We start from the raw sequence: 18,446 nt of genomic DNA on the forward strand, positions 1-18,446 counted from the left end.
ATCAACCTAATATCTAGTGTTAACAGTTGCCCATCCGGATTCATAAAACTGCATCTTGAGAGTTTTTACGAAGCTGCAGCCTCTGTATGAAATGTAAATCTAAACATAATACCACAACCAGTGGTACGGCGAGGCATGAGAACGGTGCAGATGCTCCATTCCACTCACACACTACAGGGACATTATAGCGTCAATCGGGAGGTAAATTGTGCGAGCCCATCATGCCGCTTGACTGATTTCCTGATTCCAGCTACGCATCTAAGGGGACACTAGTGAACATCTGAACACACCTTTAAAACACCCCACCCTACTTTGAAATCAGAGCGCTCTGAAAGCTTCGCTAATCAAACATGAGACACTTCTTGTGGTCATCACAGCGGTGGAATTCGCTTTCAGTTCTTTGATAAAAACCATCAGGAGTTGAAGTGAATCAGTAGGTATGTTGCATTTGTCAGTAATGAGTAGAGTGACCATGTGACATTTAACTTCTGATTTAATGTGACTAAGATACTGATTAGCTTTCACTCTTGTCAGGGTCTATTTTAGTCAATTTACCTGCATGCAGCTAACAGCTATATGTGGTATCGCTACCGTAGGTCCTTTTCATGTTAAAGATGGGATAAATAATTTAAATAAAATAATCAGATATAATCTTTGATATTAAAAATGCCAAATAAATACAAATAATTATACAAGATAGGATGCAATCTACAGCCTACATTAGTAATTGATCAGCCCAGCTACCCCAACACAATATTAACATGCATTTGTGTACACTAGTGAACAGACAGACAGGTTAACATAGAATAATAATAAAACCCTCACAATAAAAAATAAGAATCAACAGTGTATGGATGTGCCTCTGTCCACATTAATCCAGTTTATGCTACATGCGAGCTATTTGTGTACAAGCCCTGCAAAATGTTGTTTATTCACGCTCTGCTACTCAAGATGAATAAACATTTAAATTGCAATTTGAAAAATGTGCAGACATTCCAGTACAAGTGTATTTAATTCACCATGATTTATATTTATATGCACAGTATATATTTAACTAAAATAAACAGTGTATGTGTTTAAAGAGTCTATACTGATTAGCCAAGTTGGCTATTACTTACTGGAGTAGACCAGCTTGAATCCTTCCCCTGTACTCTCTGCATCACTGTAAAATTCCAGCCAGAGATGGTTTGAAGTGGATATCAGTGTCAGGCCCAACATGGATGACCCCGTGAACGCGCCAAGAACATGGGCTGTGTTGTCTTTACCGTCATAAATCTGTAATTAGAACAGCACTTTGCACTCATGATGCAGCACACGTAGGGGGGGAAAAAAAAAAAGTTACAGATACAATTAACAAGCATGAGGTTGAATCACCAAATGTGTGTGTGAGTGTGTGTGCTCTTGTGCAGCTATCTTTCTGGGGACCACTTTGGTTTTTACACCATTTCATTATGAATTACACCAATGAATGTCATCACGAAGACAGCCATACAAAAATGTGTGTGTGAGTGTGTGTGTGTGTGTGTGTGTGTTTGTTTGTGCTCTTGAACAGAGGATGTTTGTGCAAGATGAGGATGCTTTGGCCAGTCTTTGCTGTTCAAGGGTTAAGACTTGGTTTTAAGATAAACTTTACTACTACCTGATGTGCTTACTGTTAGGGTTCTCACCAAGATAGCCACACAAACATTTGTGTGTGTGTGTTTGTGTGATCTTGTACAACTGTCTTTCTGGGGACTATAGAGTTTTCCAGTGGAGTGAGGACATTTGTGCAAAGTGAGGACATTTTCTCCGTGTGTGCATGTGTGCGTGCGTGCATGCACACGTACCTTGAGTATATCACCCTGGGCGAGATGAAAGGTTCTAGCAGAGATGTTGATGCCTTTCCCAGCTTGCACCTGGATTTAACATGAAATTAGCTGCATTGACAAGCATAGCAAACTGCATGCACTCACAATGGTTTGAGGATGATATGTATTTTTCACATCTGGCCAGATGTGGAATATCTATATCATCTGCTATATAACTGCAGTGAACAATTGGAAATTATTTAAGTAAAGTCGATGTAAGACATTTATGACTGATTACCTGGATGCTGTAGATACACTCGTGGTTGTTATCATAGTTCATTGGGTAGTTTGGAGAAAGTAGTATCCCTTCATTATTTATCACTGAGGAACCACACTCCGCTAAAGACAGAAGAGCAGAGAATTACAAATGACACAGTGAAGAGACGTGGTTTAAATCTGCAGCGTGTTGCTATAATTGCAGCGGAACCATGTGATGATCTGCATTGAAGAGTTTTATTTCAAAAAAAACAAAAGCTGCGTTTTTAAAGGCTTTTAAAGTTGCTCAGTCGTACTTGATAAAAGTTCTCGTCGCAACACTGAACAAAGGCTGTCCTTGTGATAAGAGTTTTCAATCCGACAGAAGATTCCCTTTTTTTTTTCCATAAATGCATGAATACGTCTAATGAGGTTCGTGTGTTTGAGTGCATCAGAACAATTTAACAACCCTTTTAAACAGCTGTTTCATCAGCCGTCTACTTCCGTTGCGGAGAATGAGCAGGTATTAAAACTCTGAAAGTGATTTACCTAAAGATACTCGCTCTCTCTACTTTACCACATGTGCCCTCCATCTACAGTATGTATGTCCTCTCTCTTTCAACGCCCCTCCACCCCCCCAGCTTCCCTGTGTCTGTACTGGTGTAATAGTCATATTACAGCTGTCATATCGTCAATAAATCACCCTGCTATAGTTTCCATTTAGAAAATTACCTCTCCACCCTCTCTCTCTTTCCACTTTAACTTCCTCGCTCTTGCACGTTCTCTCTTTCTCCCACTCCATGAATAGTGCCTCCTTTACCCTCCTCTACTTCAATCAACCTTCCCCTTCTGCTTTTGCTGAGTTTTTTCTTCTGTTCTGTTCCCCCTTCCGTTTTTTCCCGCTCTTGTTTTCTTTCTTTCTTTTTTTTTTCTCCTCCCACTCCTGCCTGCTTTTCCTTAGCCAAGGCTCTAAATATAAGATAATGTCCAGATATAATAAGAGAGAAGAAAAGAACAAGCCAAAGGCACATTAGATTTTCTGAAAGAGCAAAGAAACCTCTTTGGTAACTCTCCAAACCCTTTCGGGAGAGTAACATTATGTTAGGAATTATAAACAACCTCTTGTAAAATCACAAATGCAGGCTGCCAAAGCAGTACTTTAAGGCTGCAATGTCCTTCTTTAAAGTTAACTAAAATCACAAAAAATAAATAAAAATGTTTGTGTGCCTTTGTGTGGTTTTAGATGATTAGTGTATTTTACCGTAACCGGCAAAAACTGATATCAATGGAAACAACAAACATCCCTTGTGATGTGCACCGTGTCAAGCGGCAATGAAACGCCACGCACAGGAACTAAATATAGCCAGCCGCACAACACCTAAGAACATCAACAAACAACACCACTCCCACCTCTTTGCATTATCAGTCTCATCACGTTGAGAAATGTATGCACGCTATTTACACATTACGCAAAGCTGCAAGTAAGAGTGGAGTATGATGTTTTGTTTTTTACTACAGCTGGATGGTCTGCATTGATCTTGTTCTTGAATTTCCCCCCGACTTCTTATGTGTAAAGCATCACATCTAGTAGAATCCTGTAGTTTTGTCTCTTTGCTTTTATTATAGCCCGTTATTGATTCTACATCTGCACCCAAATCACATCTCATTTTACACATTCCTTGTTTATTCAGACCCCGAGGTTGCAGGTACATGCTATTGCTCCCTCACGCTCTGTATTAGACTTATCCCATCTATCGAATGACGCAGGGGCAGCAATTCTCTGATGGCCAGGAAGCAATTGTGGGGCAAGTGCCTTGATCAAGGACAATTGCTGGTGTAGTTGTTATACACCCAGAGGAAACGAACACAAACAAAGTGAGAGGCAAATAACACAGAATTTCACAGAGTATTATTGCTTTCTTTTGGCCACTATGGTTACTTTCATCTCTTTTTATTTGTACGAACTTGACAACCCCAGTGCCCCATTGTTGACTGCAAGTTTCTGTTAGAGATGTTTTCTATAAGAAAAGTCATGTGTATGAGTTCATCCACTTTTCATTATTTCATTTCCTTTCATGCACACTTCTTATTATCTTCTGCCTCTATACATTAATCCAGTAATTACCAATCATTAAGTAATTGACAAAGTGAAGATGGCACAAATTCACATTTAAGGTGCAACATTTTTAACTTTCAATGTGCACATCATCACTGTAAATAGTGTTGCAGAGAGAGTATACTGTTCACCTCTCAGGTTGGTATACATTCACGTATACATTCATATACATTTATCTCACTGGCTTTTTTTTGTTTTTGTTGTTTATAGCACTCTATTGTAGCCTGCTATGACTGCATCATGTTGGATTAGAGTTAAACATTCGATAATCTCTTAAAGGATGGAAATGTTAAACCCCTAAACCCGTTTCTTATTCATCTTATTTGTCTTTTTCTATGAAACAGGAAATAACTGAGTTTTATCTATTTATGGTATTACTTGTAAGAGCATTTGCAAGATTGCACACATGGTTTTCCTTTGAACGGGTGCATTTTACACACAGCAAACACTTCATGTGATCCACTTGAAGTCTGCAGTGGCTGGAGACCAAGTACATAGCAAATACCAAATATCTGAAAGGCTAAAGGAATTCTCATACAAACACTGAAGCGTGACAACACTACTAATAATATTCAAACAATTGCCACAGCATTATTATTATTATTATTATTATTATTATTACATACCAACACATCTTGGTAAAGGAGCGCTCCACATTCTTCGTCCGCCTCCCAGGCAGATTAACTCTGGCGCACCCTCTAGGCGGTATCCCATGTTGCAGGAAAACGACAAAGTGTCACCGACACCGAAACTGTATCCGTTTCTCCTGCCAAACCGAGGCATTCCAGGGTCCTCACATGGCTCCAAAGTATATTCTGGAAGAGAGAAACAAAAACTGAACACAAATCCAATGTTGGTCGAACTGGCTCTTTCTATACTTCTGACTAAAAACCAGGGTCAAATTGAAGGTTCATCTACCATTTACAACACATACATTTTAATGATTGTACAGTGTGAAGTTCATTGTAACATATATATTATAGTGCCATTACAGTAAGTGACAAATTATACCAATAATAGTGTATATAAAAAAATATTCTTTGTGAGTGCCAGTTCAGAAAAGTCAATGCCCATCACACTCACAGACATTTAGCGCAAGGTCAACATCATAATAACAACATCATAATTTTAGATTAGCTGAGATATGCAAATACTTCTTCTCCTTTTTTTTCACTCACTGAATCTCATTTATGAATAAAAAAATCTTGAAAAATGCATCCATCAAAATATAATATATGCTTGATGTGCATATTCAAACGATTTGTGTCTGAGCTGACTCTGGCGTTTCTTCAATTGAACTTGTTACAATGGATGTCTGGCACAGTACAGAAGGAGATATATTTTCAATGGTTTCAGACCAATGATGCAAGGTGCATTTTTCAGTGTGCTGCTGGGTGGGTGATAAAGCATGTCGGGCATGTTGAGATTGGCAAGTCGAATCTCTGGTGACACCTCACATGCGTTACATCCAGAAAATCAGCTTATGCCATCTGGGTGCCGACAAAGCGTCCCTCTACGTGGATTCAAGTGCTTTTTTATGGGAAAGCACTGAAACAGTAGTTGAGAAGAGGGTCTTGTTTATTAGGGGCAGGTGTGCAGCAATCTTTTTTCAACAACTCCTGTCCCTGAACTCATACCTTCGTTATGGAAGAGTGTGGTGTAGGAAGTTCAATGGACATTTGACTTTTGTTTTGTGATTTAGTTAAACGAAAACCTGTTACATCAATATTGATGTGTATTTGCTGAAGGGGGCCTAAGGTGTCTCTGTAAGATTCTATAGGCAGTCCTTCAAGCCAAGGGTAAAACTGGTGTCTACAGAGACACTGACAGCTAAAAAGTCCCTTAACACTGCAACTGTTCTGTTTCAAATGTGGTCCAAAAGGACAAAAAAAAAACTGAGAATATCACATTGCTAAGTCCTAAACTGGTACATAAAATCTGTGTGTGCAATCTTTTCTAAAATAACTTTTAGTACCAGAATTTCCTGAATATATATTTTTACATTTACTGCAAAAAGCATGGCTGTGCAAAAATATCCTTGATACTTTCCCCAGAACCATCTCAAGTCAAAATCTCCAATTATACAGTATCTTAAGGCACAGTGATGAAGAAGCTTGATCAGCACTGCAAATCGCTGTGGTGTTCCTCAAGGGTAAGTTTTGGATCCCTTTTTTTTTTCCTTTGATTAAATAATTTGAAGCTTTAAAGAGTAACTTCACACTAGATATTTTATATATGGGGAATCTAGGTCACCACTAGCACAGCTGGATATGATTTGTTGTACTTGTGACTGCACAAATTTCTAATATAGCATGATACAAAGTGCTTCACAGGTTGTGGCAGTACAAGAAGTATTGTTAGGACCAAGGACCATTTCTGTATCACAATATGATTATGATTTTAATTATTAAAAACCTAATGATATAAGACCAAGATTACAATACAATTTCTTTAATTATGTTGTTCAAAATCTTTCTGACTGAGTTCTGCAAGGTCAGTGACACAAACATCTTATATAAGCCTTACATTACCAGAAAGGAAGAAAGGAGGATCTCAGGACCCGTTGTTTGCACTTCCCGTTGTGATTTAAACTAAATATAAGATTGTCTTTTTATGGTTGTGAACCTGTCTGACATTAAAATTTGTTAACATTTTGCATTTATTATTGATAAGCACCCTGGATGTAATAAGATATAAATTAATTCATTCTGAGATTAATTTTAAGTAATTGTCTTTTTTGGTGAAACAGTGCTCTTCTTTCTTCTCTTTAAAGAGAAGCTATCATTTCACAGTGGTGTCATAGATCCTCAAAAGTGTCTGATCAGTTTGGATTTACAAACCCTTCACAGCTTACAGCACTACTGTATTTTTCCATTGTATAAATAAAGCAGGACTCTGAGCTTCTTGAACTGACTGCACTCAGGGTAAATTGAATCGAGACTTTGCTGAAGTATAACATTACAATATGAGTATGACTAAAGCCAAGTTAATTACCGGAGAAAGTTATGTTGAAGCCTTCATATGAAATGGAAAAGTCAGAGATGAATCGTAGTTGGGCTTTGAAGTTGCCATAGAGACCAGCGTTGATGTTGCTAGGCAACTCGTTGCCGGTCAGGCGAGCCAGCGGTTGCAGGAAACTCCCGTTTTCGGTAACCAGGAGATAGTCATGCTGGTCCTCCAGATGAAAAGAAGTGAACTGAAACTGGACTCCTGTTCAAACAGGACAGAGAAACAGAAGTTTAAATCTTTAAAAGTTTGTTTTATTCTCAGATTACTCATGCGCACCCAGTTACAATCTCTGTGAATTGATGATGATTCATAGTGTGATAAGACGGCAGACACAAATTTAAACTCCCTAAGAATTTCACAGACATTATGTGAATGATCTATTTTTTCATTATGTGCTGTATGCTTTAACTCCTCTCGATAAATACACAGACTATAACCAGGCAACTTCTAAATGGCCTGAAACTGAACATGAACTTACAACTGTATATGCACCCACAACTCCATGAAATGTTTTTGGTTGTCGTATACCAGTAGCTAAAACCCTGTGCTCGCTGTGCCACTTGGTCCTGTCTCTGACTCTGTCTCTCTCTATTAGGGAGTGTGGATATGTGCGTATCTCTTGCCTTTCCCGTGGCTGACTTCGACAGTCCAGGTACAGTTGAGAGATGAAGGGTAGCTGTCTGGATAGCCGGGACTAAGGATGGTTCCCCAGGGACCTCTAACATCCCCGCCACATAGAGCTGGACAGATTGAGAGAGACAGAGTGGGAGAGTGAGGCAGAGGGGGAGAGATATAAGCAGAGACAGGGGACGGGGGAAGAGAGAAGGTTAGCATCAGATTGTTGATAGCTAAAACAGATAAGTCTTCCCCGTGGTCCCTTAATACCACTTCTATAGTACGAGCACACATGCATATCTACACACAAATACTGCAAGAGAGAAAGAGAGATCCGTTAAGAGTTGTGTGAACAAAGGTCTGTGTGCACTACCGGTGGCAAAATGTGTTCTTAAACACATTAGGAAATGAGAAAAGGTTGTCTCGGTTCACTTCCAACTTTACTTAAAGTCAGATTTTTCTGATTTATTCCTCCCACTGTTGCAGCGACATAAAATAATGACATAAATAATGTAAAATGCGCTACACACTGCACTGGAACTATAAATAATGCATTATGTGTTTGTATATTTTAAAGTCCTTGAAACTAACCAACACATGATAATGATTAACTACTCAGATGATTCGCATTCCTTACGGACGGGATTAACTGTGAAGGATTAACTATGTTCATTTTCACATTTAAAATCTGAGTGTGTGAATTATGCAACCTTAGTTGTTTACCTTTGCGAGAGTGTCATATAAAAGCAATTTCTTCAATACATACAGAATATATGGCGGCTCACCAGAAGGAAATAGCTTTTGCATAATTAGGGAGGGACTCAAGGTTCTGAAAGGGCTTCTTATAGACCTCTAATAACATACTGAGATGCAGATGCAGTGTGGAGGTGTTGGTATGTGGTGTTTAAATTGATTTATGTATTAAATCTGGAGAAACAGGTTTCTCCAGCACAACAAACTGCAGCATCCTGCTTAGCAACAACGTTAAGATTCAAGATCATTACTGCTAATTTAATATTGTACACATTTAACTCATCACAACTTCATAGTTCTGCTTAGTTTTGTAAATGCAACAAAAAAACACTTTCTGGCAATGGATAATTGGACCTGCAAAATGTATAAAGATGTAGTATGTTGCTTTGCAGCAAAAAACTAAAACTCACTTAAAATATTTTTAATATATGTAGTAGATTGGATGTGAGTCAAGGAATGTGTGCGAAAACAAAGTTAGTTGAAATATTTGGAGTTACTGGCTATCTTTTTAGTTTGTTTTTCTATTTTTTTGTTATATAACAAGTGGCCATCTGGACAAAAAAGTATAATTTCCGTTATTGTCAAACGTGGGAGATTTTAAAATTTAATTGCAAGATTCTGTTGCCCTAGGATGTGCAGTATTTTGGCTCAAAAAAAAAAAAAAAAGTTTTCAGTCAAAAACAAAAACCCCAAGAATAACAAGGCCGGGATATTCTTTAAGCTAGTTTATCCGCAACACTAAAGCTGTGTAATAGCTACATTGTGTGCAAGGACTTTAGAAGTCCTTTGTCCCTGAAATAAGTATTCTGTTAACTCTGATTTAAAGTGATTCAAAGCTGTGCTACTCGAGGCAGTGAGGCGAGACAAAATGTTTCTTAGAGACTACTTTGGAACATTTTGAGCCTCGCAGTATGGCCTCAGGTTGACCCTGCGAGCTCTGCACGTGGTTCCACTGCAGACATTGTTAAGCAGCGACAAACCTGTGCTCGCACAGAGAGGAACAGGACTGAGACCACTTCCTTGGACAAGCTTGAGCAAATCTGTTGCTCATTTGATGCACACTAATGCATGCATATGTTTCAAGGTTCCTCGTTTTTGCTCGCCCCAGTTGGTTTATCTCACAGTGGGATGGCCGACCCGCAATTTTCTCTCGCAATGATCCTATAAAACGCCGCAACATCACCTGAAAAGTGACATGTCGGCCGAGCAGGAGGGAGAAGGTCAAACCTAAAAGTTGAGCTGAAGTTTCTGTGCGCGGGACGTTCGGCCAGGCACTGGATGTAGGTGCGAGTGTAACACCGCAACACTCCTGACAACTGCAATCCAGATTAAAATCTTTACAGGCCCTTTTTTTTTTTGCTGACTGCTGCAGTCACCGCAACATGCAAGACAGGAATTGAGAATGTGCTCGACCCACAACAGGGCATCAATATCTTCACACTCAACCGCTGCGGTTTAAACAACATCGGCATCCAAAACAAGAGGAGAGAGAACATTTCCAAACCACACAAATACACACAGACACACGGCCATTAATTATTAATGCTTTTCTGCCAGAATGCTGAGCTGTGCGAGGAGTGTGAACCTTTTTGTCTTTTAGATCTCCCTCCATTTACCCCTTTCTCCGCCTCTGTGTGTTAGTCTGTTAGCAGTTCTTTCTGTCCATTTTCCTCTCTCATCTTTTTGTTTTTTGTTTGTTTTGTTTTTATTTTGCATCTGAATGGAGATGGGTTGTGTGCTTTCACACTGCAGACCAGAAACTTTGACCAAGTAATTGAAACATGTTGATTTATGTAACTCAAAGCCACTTTCAAAATGTAGAAATACTTCGAATATTCTGTCTGGTGTGAAAATATTGTCAATATGTCACTTATTTTATGTCATGTACTTCACCAAATGTGGAACTGCAGCGTACTTTCATCCCTCCTCGAGTGCAGATTACGAACAACACTCGCTCCCTGCTAGATTTTTTTTTCCGGGGCTGTATCGGCCGGCTTTCGTGATGTCTTGCTTGGATTTGTGGATGTGTGCGCCAGTTGTCAATCAGCGGGATATTTCATTTCTTACCAGCCCTCGCAGCAAATATTTCCTATATTTGTATGGGCACATACTGCGTAAACACAGTCTAATGGCATTCAGCCTGCAGATTCCAGGCAGCCCTCTTGATGTTTATATGCTCAAACTGCCTCCTTGGAGGAAACTTCTGCCAGTCCCAGGAACTGTGCAATTCAAATGCGGTTCACAAGCGAATGAGCCAACAAGCCAAACCACCAGATAACGGATACAGCAGTGCAGCATCTTTCTTTCCTCCATCTTCTCCTGCTCCGGCATGATTGGAATGAGAAAAAGAGAGAGGGCAGGTGAAAGAGAGAGAGAGAGAGAGAGAGAGAGAGAGAGAGCAAGATGTTTCCCGCTGCCCCCTCACCCACTGTAACGCCCCTCCCCGTCTCCTCCCCCGAATCCCCCAACTCCTTGATTCCAAAGAAATGAGAGAGGGTTGACAGCCTACACAGACTCTCTTCAGCCTCACCTCACATCTCCCGCGTTCATGGCTCACTAAGGAGAGGAGGTGACAGGAGGCTCGTGGATAAAAGCACAACACACGTAAGGGCGACAAGCACACATGTATGTATGCCGCGCACGCACTCACACTTGCTCACAGATCTCTAATCTTCCCCTGAAATCATCCCCTATCAGCCACAGTAGCCTTCACTGTAAATTGTCCCTCTGCGGGTGTGCGTGCGCGATTCTACCAATGGTTTTGTCGCAGAACAGCATGTGACTCAGATCGCCATACAGGGAAGGCGGCTCAACTTCTGGTCTTTTCCACACACCTTCTCCTCTTTTTGTCTGCTGTGATGTATACGGCAGATAATCTACAATTTTTGCTGATAATGATTTCTGTGGCCTGTGAGCACTGGATATCTCAAAACTCCTCATCAGTGCTGTAAAATACCAGTATATCATTGCCGGGACTGCAGTCAGGTTGACCTTGTGCCATCTTGGGCATGCGCACCAGCTAATCAAACAGCAGATATTGTCTATATTTGTACCAGTGTTAAGGCAAATGTTTTTTAATGTACCCAGAAAATCGTCTCTTTATTCTTAGTTAACTCACTGTGTTAAAACCTACTGTATTGAGTAAGGGGACTCATTTAAATTAAAAGCCATCTGGTTGCAGGTTTGCCCAAGCAGCGCTTTCCCAGTCAGCTTTTGTTCAAACAGAATAATGTATAAGTGCTTCCACAAACCAAAATGTAATGTAGATGTACTTTACACTGTGCACATACATGGCACTTAATTATTAGGCAGGACATTAAATCTTCACATTTCAACTCAAGCAACAACTTGCGAGAAGCGCCCAAAATTGCAGTACCGCAATTGTCCACTTGAGGGTGGCTTGAAGTCAATCTCCACAGACATTGGAGACATTGTGTTAAAATGGCCTCATGTTACCATCTGGTATAAAAACAATGTCAATTCCCAATTCATGGAAAAACACAAGGGATAGATTTTTAGAAATGTCTGTTCATGTTATATTAAAGCATAAAGTTGAAGCCACTTTGAGTGACATGTTGGTGCCACCTAAAAGATGCTAGCTGTCTTTCCAGGCATCCTCAGCTCCACTCACGTTCTACTTCTTGGTGTAGTTTTGAATTAGCTGGAAGTAAGGAACAACCGAGACGGAGGTGACTTCATGCCACCCACAATGCACTACCATGTTGCTCGTCAATCTCTATATCCTGTCAGCGCTTCAATTATCAGAAGCTGATTTGGAATACTCACCGTCACAAGTAGGCAAGGGGTGGCTCCACCAGTGGTTCTTTTCACATACTAGCGGCTCCTCGTGGCTGAGTCTGTAGCCGGAATCACAACCAAACGACACAGTGGACCCGATGGAAAAATCCTGTCCGTACCGAATGCCATTGACTGGGATACCAGGGTCCAGACATGAGTAGCTGTCCACTGTAACACCTGAAGGAAAAAAAAATGCTGATTTGTATTATGTGAAACTCATAATGGTTGTTTCTCCTGCATTAACCAAGTGAACTTGGTGTACATACATACATTTAGTGTATTTATTTCTAACGTACTTTCATATAGTATTTTGAAGCCCGCATTTGACCGGCTGTTATCCGTGGTAAAGAGCAGATACAGGAAGTTGCTGCTGCTGAACAGGAACTGGGGCACCTGGGTGCCGTTAAAGGAGCCGACCAGAGGGGACAGGAGGTTTGGCCCGTCATGGATCTCCAGGAAGTCATAACCCAGCTCCGTCTGGAACCTGTTAGAGATTATTATTTTGGACAGAAATATGGGTTTTAAATATCGTTTTATAGAGAAATATAAATTCAGTAAGTCTCATCTTTAAGGCTTTTTAAGCAAATGCCGCTAAATGAACTTTAGAGTGAAATAAAGCTGAAATACATTCTTAAACCAATAGCCCGTGAATTTAAAGGAATGTCCTGACTCTATTACCAGTTTGCAGCTCAGAGAACACGTAACACGAACAAAAATATGCCCTGCCTTCCTGATCAATATACAACTCTCCGTCTGATCTTAATAGCCTATAAAATTAAAGAGATCATTATTGTATTCTCTAAATCCCCATAAACGTAAAGCCTTTGCATGTCGATGTAATTGCTGGTGATCTCAATGAAGCTTCACAATTCTGGCTGCTCAAAGCTCTGAGAGTCTTTTTATTATGCGGGATCAAAGGATTATGCCACCCACCTGTCAAAAGTGATTTTGATGGATCGTCCAGGTTCTGATTCAATCACCCACTCGCAGCTGAGCGAATCTTTGTAGTAACCAGGCCACCCGGGAGACAAAATCACTCCACTTGGAGCTGAATAGTGGCCTCCACACGGCGCTGGAGGAGGTGGGGGGGGGGGGGGGAGAAAGAAGGAATTAAGGGGAGAAATAGAGGACAGGCAAGTCCGAGTGCATAAGAAGAAGACCAAGTCCGAGTTGATGTGTGGTGAATGACAAATTACGTTGCCGGGCGGATCTGGCAGGATTTATATGTAGCTTAGGTTTGTGAATCAGCTCCACCAGCAGCTGACACGCAGGCAACTTGAATGCATCTTTTATTCAGTCAATCTCCCTTTGAGTTTGTTTACTTGTAAAGCATAAAGCTCTGATTTTAGAATTCAACAACCATACGGGAGACTTTATTACCAAGCGATCAGCGATCACAAAATTTAACTTATAGCATTTATTTAAAGCTACAGACGTCAGCTACAAAATGAAAACCACGAACCAGTGGAGTGAGTAACATTGACCACACTGTTGCAATGTAGTGGCTCTGGACTCAAATATTGATTTTAGTTTTACACAACCCACCAAAACATTGGCAGTGACCTCCACCAGCTGGACATTGCATCCAAACACAGCACAGAAATTTCCAATGAACCAAAAAATGACCCAGAGTCGCAACACTGGGACACCAGCAGGAGGACCCACAAAATATTTAAATGTTGTGGCTTGATTGGTATATATTAAATTGGCCTTTAGGCACTTTTATTTAGATGGAGACTCACAACAATTTAAGTATTGCTTTGGAATATATTCCTGAGTACTTGGTGAATATAACTCCAATAAACAGTTTGCTTTCACCTAAGCTTTACGCTCCAATCTGTGTCTTTAGCTGCTAAAGTGCTACGTTCACCAGAGACGTCTGTGACGCTTTGTCTGTTTGGTGCTGGAAGCAACAGTTATACGGGGATTAATGTGTGAATTTGTAATTTTGAGAAACTGTGTTTTGACAAAACATAGCTAAACATGCCATTGCAAACAGTGAGCCAAGGCTTCACCATATTTAAAACAATCGTGTTTGCCAGAATCCCATCAGATCAGCACCCTTGGTAGTAAATCTAATGAACACATCAGATCCCGTCTGCTGAATTCTTTCTAGAAACACAGACTAATTAAGAAGATATATTAAATTTATACCAGATATGCAAGTACACATGGGTCATGAAAATCCATCAACTGTTATTATTTTAACGTCACATTGGCCCGGATGCATTCTGTTGTTTCTCGTGAATCTTGTTTAAAGTTGAGCTTAGTGTCAATTTGCAGATTCTCCATCAAAGCAGTTCCAGGCACACTTTAGATTAGAGTGGTCTCATGGCTTTAAATGACCTGGAGGATAATTAACACACTATCCCCAGTCCTATCAACAATAACTGTTTAGAAATATCTGTTGGTGTTAATTATGTCTACTGCTGGAGCAACAGCCAAGCACTCGTGTGCTACTGTTAATCATTCTGTTCTATCCAAGATTCACGGGTCAAAATCACACTTCTATTTTTTGTACTTTCACAGACACTGTTAATTAGGTGTGGGCTAACGCAATCTGGATAAATTACTGAACATTTAATAGACGCATAATCTTCATAAAACTGTATACCAACAATAAATGTGTTCTACAGTAGCTATATAATAGTTGCTGATGTAACTAATGGTGTAAGAACGCCTAGTAAAGAGACTTCTCATGACCTCAAAAAGAAGTTGTTACAGTTAGATTAAATCCAATTATATCTAACACATTCATATTTAACATGTTCCATGAATATTACAGTAGGGTTAAATGTCATTTCAGCAGCTTTCTGCCCACAAAAATCTTCAAAGAAATAACTTTAGATTGTTAAGTAGGACTCCAGTTGGAGTGTATTTGTAAGGTGCCAGCTGTATCTGAGGCAGGAGTGTATTAATTAGTTTTTTTTTTTTTTTTTTTCCCTGGGCATTTGGGTTAACTGGCCACCTCTATATCTTTTCCTCCTGTTGAGCTGACAGCAGATAATTTCCACCTCCTGGGTCTTTTTACCGTAGTAATGACGGGATTTTGGATGACACATTGCTCCCCAGTTAATAGTTTAAACAGCAATCTAGCTAATATTTACCTTCACATTTAGGGATGGGCCCGCTCCACATGACTTTTCCTTTTTCCAGCTGACACGTGATGGTCTCGCTTCCTTGGGTTTTGATAAAACCGTCCTCGCAAACCACAGAGATGGAGCTGCCGAGCTGGAAGCTGTCTCCAAAGCGGCGAGCGTTGATGGGAATGCCAGGGTCTGGGCACTCGTTATGGCCAAACGCTGTGGTAAAAAGTTACAAGGAGAAACATTTACGAGGGGGGGAGATATCGGAGACTAGAAAGAGACAGGCACATACACCAGAAATGTTATTAAGGAATATAAAACCTACAGTTTACAGGCACTCACAGGCTACATTTCCCTCATCATTCCGGATGAAATTTCTGAGAACCAATCATATAGATCTATTGCTGCAGCTTGCTCCTGGAAAACATCTATAAATATCTCCTATAATACGTCTAATCTGAACTCCTGCGCCGTCTTTCCACATCTTTGCTCATTTCTCAGAGCATACGTTCACTTCTGCCCGGGTTGTATCTGTAAAATGTAACTCCTGATAAAACTCTTTTGTGCTTCGGGATACGGCGCGGCTCCTCGGATTAGAAGTCCAGCCTTTTAAATGGTCACGTTCTGCCTGTTAAAGTCTGGTGTAATCAGGCGACAGAGACGATGCAGTGATCCAAATAAAAAAGACAAAATTGTATGAGGCGAAGTTATAGATTCGCCGTGGGGAAACTTGAGGGCAGAGCAGCTTGGCAAATACGCCTGCCGTCCAACCCAGTCAGATATCAGTTTCCAATTCTGCTGTCTGATAGAGAGACGTGTTTAGCCTAAATGAGCTCAAAGATCACAAAATCTTCTGTGTCTACTGTTAACGCCGTATCCTGTAGTTTTCTCGCAGGCGGGTCATCAACGCATCTAAGAATCACTTGGATTTTGATCAGTTATAAATGTTTGCACAGCTGAAAACTTTCTAAGGAATACATAACTTTTGCGACGCTCCTAAAACCGCCACGCCTCGGTTTCTATTTTGACACAGGTTAAAGACGCACGATATTGTGGTTAAAAATACTCCGTTTTGACAGAACTAACCTGGGCAATTCTTTGTACTGGACACACAGAGACGAAAATGACACCAGTCGTCTCGTTGACTTCAATTACGGCAACAAACGAATCAAAAAGTCCTTGAAAATCGTTCCTTTTAACGCTCCCTTTTGTCTTAGCTTCCTCTTTGTTCTGCCTCCTACACTTCTATTCTTAGCCGTAGTAACCACGCGACCCCTTTCTAATCTAAAAAGCTCTTTTGCCGTTTCAACTCTTTGCGCGGCTGAAGCCTCGAGTTTGATCCAACAGTAAATTTAAAAAAAAGCTTCTATCCGAGAAGAAACGGCTCATATGTGAGGAGAGAGGGGGGAAAAAAAATGCACCTGCACTTATTGGGCTTTCAAGGACTATTTGTCACCGTTTAACTAAACACACTTTAAAAACTGTTTTGATGTGATTGCGACGGTATAATGAGGTCCAGGCCATAAAGCAGCGACAAATACGGATGATATACTGTTTAAAAATGAAATCGCCTCACATTTAATACAGGCACTAGAAGTCTTGGCTGGAAGTTATGCATACAACTCATGTAGAGTTATGTATCAGAGGTGCTGCTTTATTGCTTCAAGAAAGAACAACACCTCTGCCTCGGTCTCTCCAGGATTTGTGTTTCGCATATTTAAATATAACCCACATTATCATATTCCTGAACTAAATTTGGGGTAAGGAAGTGGATAATTTGCATGCATTTAATAAAGCAAGGGAGAGGAATACGGCATACTGCTGTATGTGATGTTGAATCCTCTTCCCGACATGGAGTGATCAGCTTGGAACTCCAGCCTCAGCGTGTTGGTGTTTGACGTCAGGTGGGAGGGGCTCTCAGCTCCGGAGAACCTCCCGATGACGTTGGCGTCGCTCGTCTCGCCGTCTTTCACCGTCAGGGAGTCGTAGGGTGCCTCCAGGTCAAAGTCATTAAATGCCAAGTGTATTCTGGAGCCCGGATCCGACTGTATGAGCCAGACGCAGTTCATGTTGTTCCCGTAGCCTTCTGGGTAATCTGGGGAGAGCACGGTTCCCGAGGGAGCCGTGAAGTTGGACATGCAGGGGACTGTTGGAGGAAAGGGAAGAGGAAAAACACGGACAGACGGTGAGACAGAAACATTTCGGAGAAGAGTGGACGGGAAAAGGCACACAGGCAGGAAGAGAGAAATTTTCTGTTCAATATTCATCTCCACAGCATCATCGGTCATCATCCGCCTTGGGCCATAATAAACCCTGTCACCATGGTGACGGGTCAGACTGAAAGCTACCAACATCACAGCAGCACATGCAATACTTTTTGGTTGTTTGTTTTAAAAAAATGACCAATTTTCTGCAGCCGGTTTTTTACTGAAAACCTCTCAAGAAATACTTACATATGCATATGGGGATGTTTGCCGACCACTGATTGTTGTCTTGGCAGGAGATGGTTTTCTCCCCAATCAGCTCAAAACCGAACTGACATTCAAACCTCAGGATCCCTCCATTTAAAAAGCTGTCGCCTTCCCTCACCCCGTAGAGAGGAGTTCCGGGGTCGCCACAGCTCTCCTTGTCTATTTCTGGAACGACACAGATACAAAGGAAGGCATTGAAATGTAAAAAAAGGTTTAAAAACAGTCCACGTTGACCTGATTCTTGGTGGCAGAACACAGAGGGCCGCGTTGGAAAAATGTACGAAAGGCAGGGCCACTCAGGTTGAGGTGTATCGGCAAATAAATGTAAATAAATGATGCTGCTACTATATGAGTAGGGAGCAAAAAAACAGCAAAAGGAGGCTAAGAACAAACGGACAATTCAGGAATGAACACCAAACATGACCTGAGAAGAAAACACCAATAAGAGTGTTAAAACATAATGAAATATACAAAATTAAACACCAATTTATCGAGATAATGGACCTTTAGGAAAGGGATACTGTACATTTAGGGGCTTGACTGTCAAGTCTGGTTT

The 18,446-nt window shown here is 40.7% G+C and overlaps 1 protein-coding gene across 6 annotated transcripts in view; it reads right to left on the reverse strand.

Annotated features, from left to right (window-relative positions):
- The window catches only part of csmd3b (CUB and Sushi multiple domains 3b), a 316,533-nt gene that overhangs the window by 65,455 nt on the left and 232,632 nt on the right, over positions 1 to 18,446 (reverse strand). For all 6 annotated transcript variants that reach the window (XM_047604800.1, XM_047604799.1, XM_047604798.1 and 3 more), the window contains exons 14-25: positions 17,873 to 18,055; positions 17,239 to 17,565; positions 15,441 to 15,635; positions 13,267 to 13,405; positions 12,630 to 12,817; positions 12,322 to 12,510; positions 7,791 to 7,907; positions 7,153 to 7,368; positions 4,785 to 4,973; positions 2,086 to 2,186; positions 1,827 to 1,895; positions 1,119 to 1,275 (exon numbers count right to left, since the gene is read on the reverse strand). In XM_047604800.1, coding sequence (XP_047460756.1) covers positions 1,119 to 1,275; positions 1,827 to 1,895; positions 2,086 to 2,186; positions 4,785 to 4,973; positions 7,153 to 7,368; positions 7,791 to 7,907; positions 12,322 to 12,510; positions 12,630 to 12,817; positions 13,267 to 13,405; positions 15,441 to 15,635; positions 17,239 to 17,565; positions 17,873 to 18,055 — 2,070 coding nt within the window. The remainder of the gene's footprint in view (positions 1 to 1,118; positions 1,276 to 1,826; positions 1,896 to 2,085; positions 2,187 to 4,784; positions 4,974 to 7,152; positions 7,369 to 7,790; positions 7,908 to 12,321; positions 12,511 to 12,629; positions 12,818 to 13,266; positions 13,406 to 15,440; positions 15,636 to 17,238; positions 17,566 to 17,872; positions 18,056 to 18,446) is intronic.

The sequence above is a fragment of the Mugil cephalus genome, chromosome 14 (assembly GCF_022458985.1).
Source record: "Mugil cephalus isolate CIBA_MC_2020 chromosome 14, CIBA_Mcephalus_1.1, whole genome shotgun sequence".
NCBI classification, from domain to species: Eukaryota; Metazoa; Chordata; class Actinopteri; order Mugiliformes; family Mugilidae; genus Mugil; species Mugil cephalus.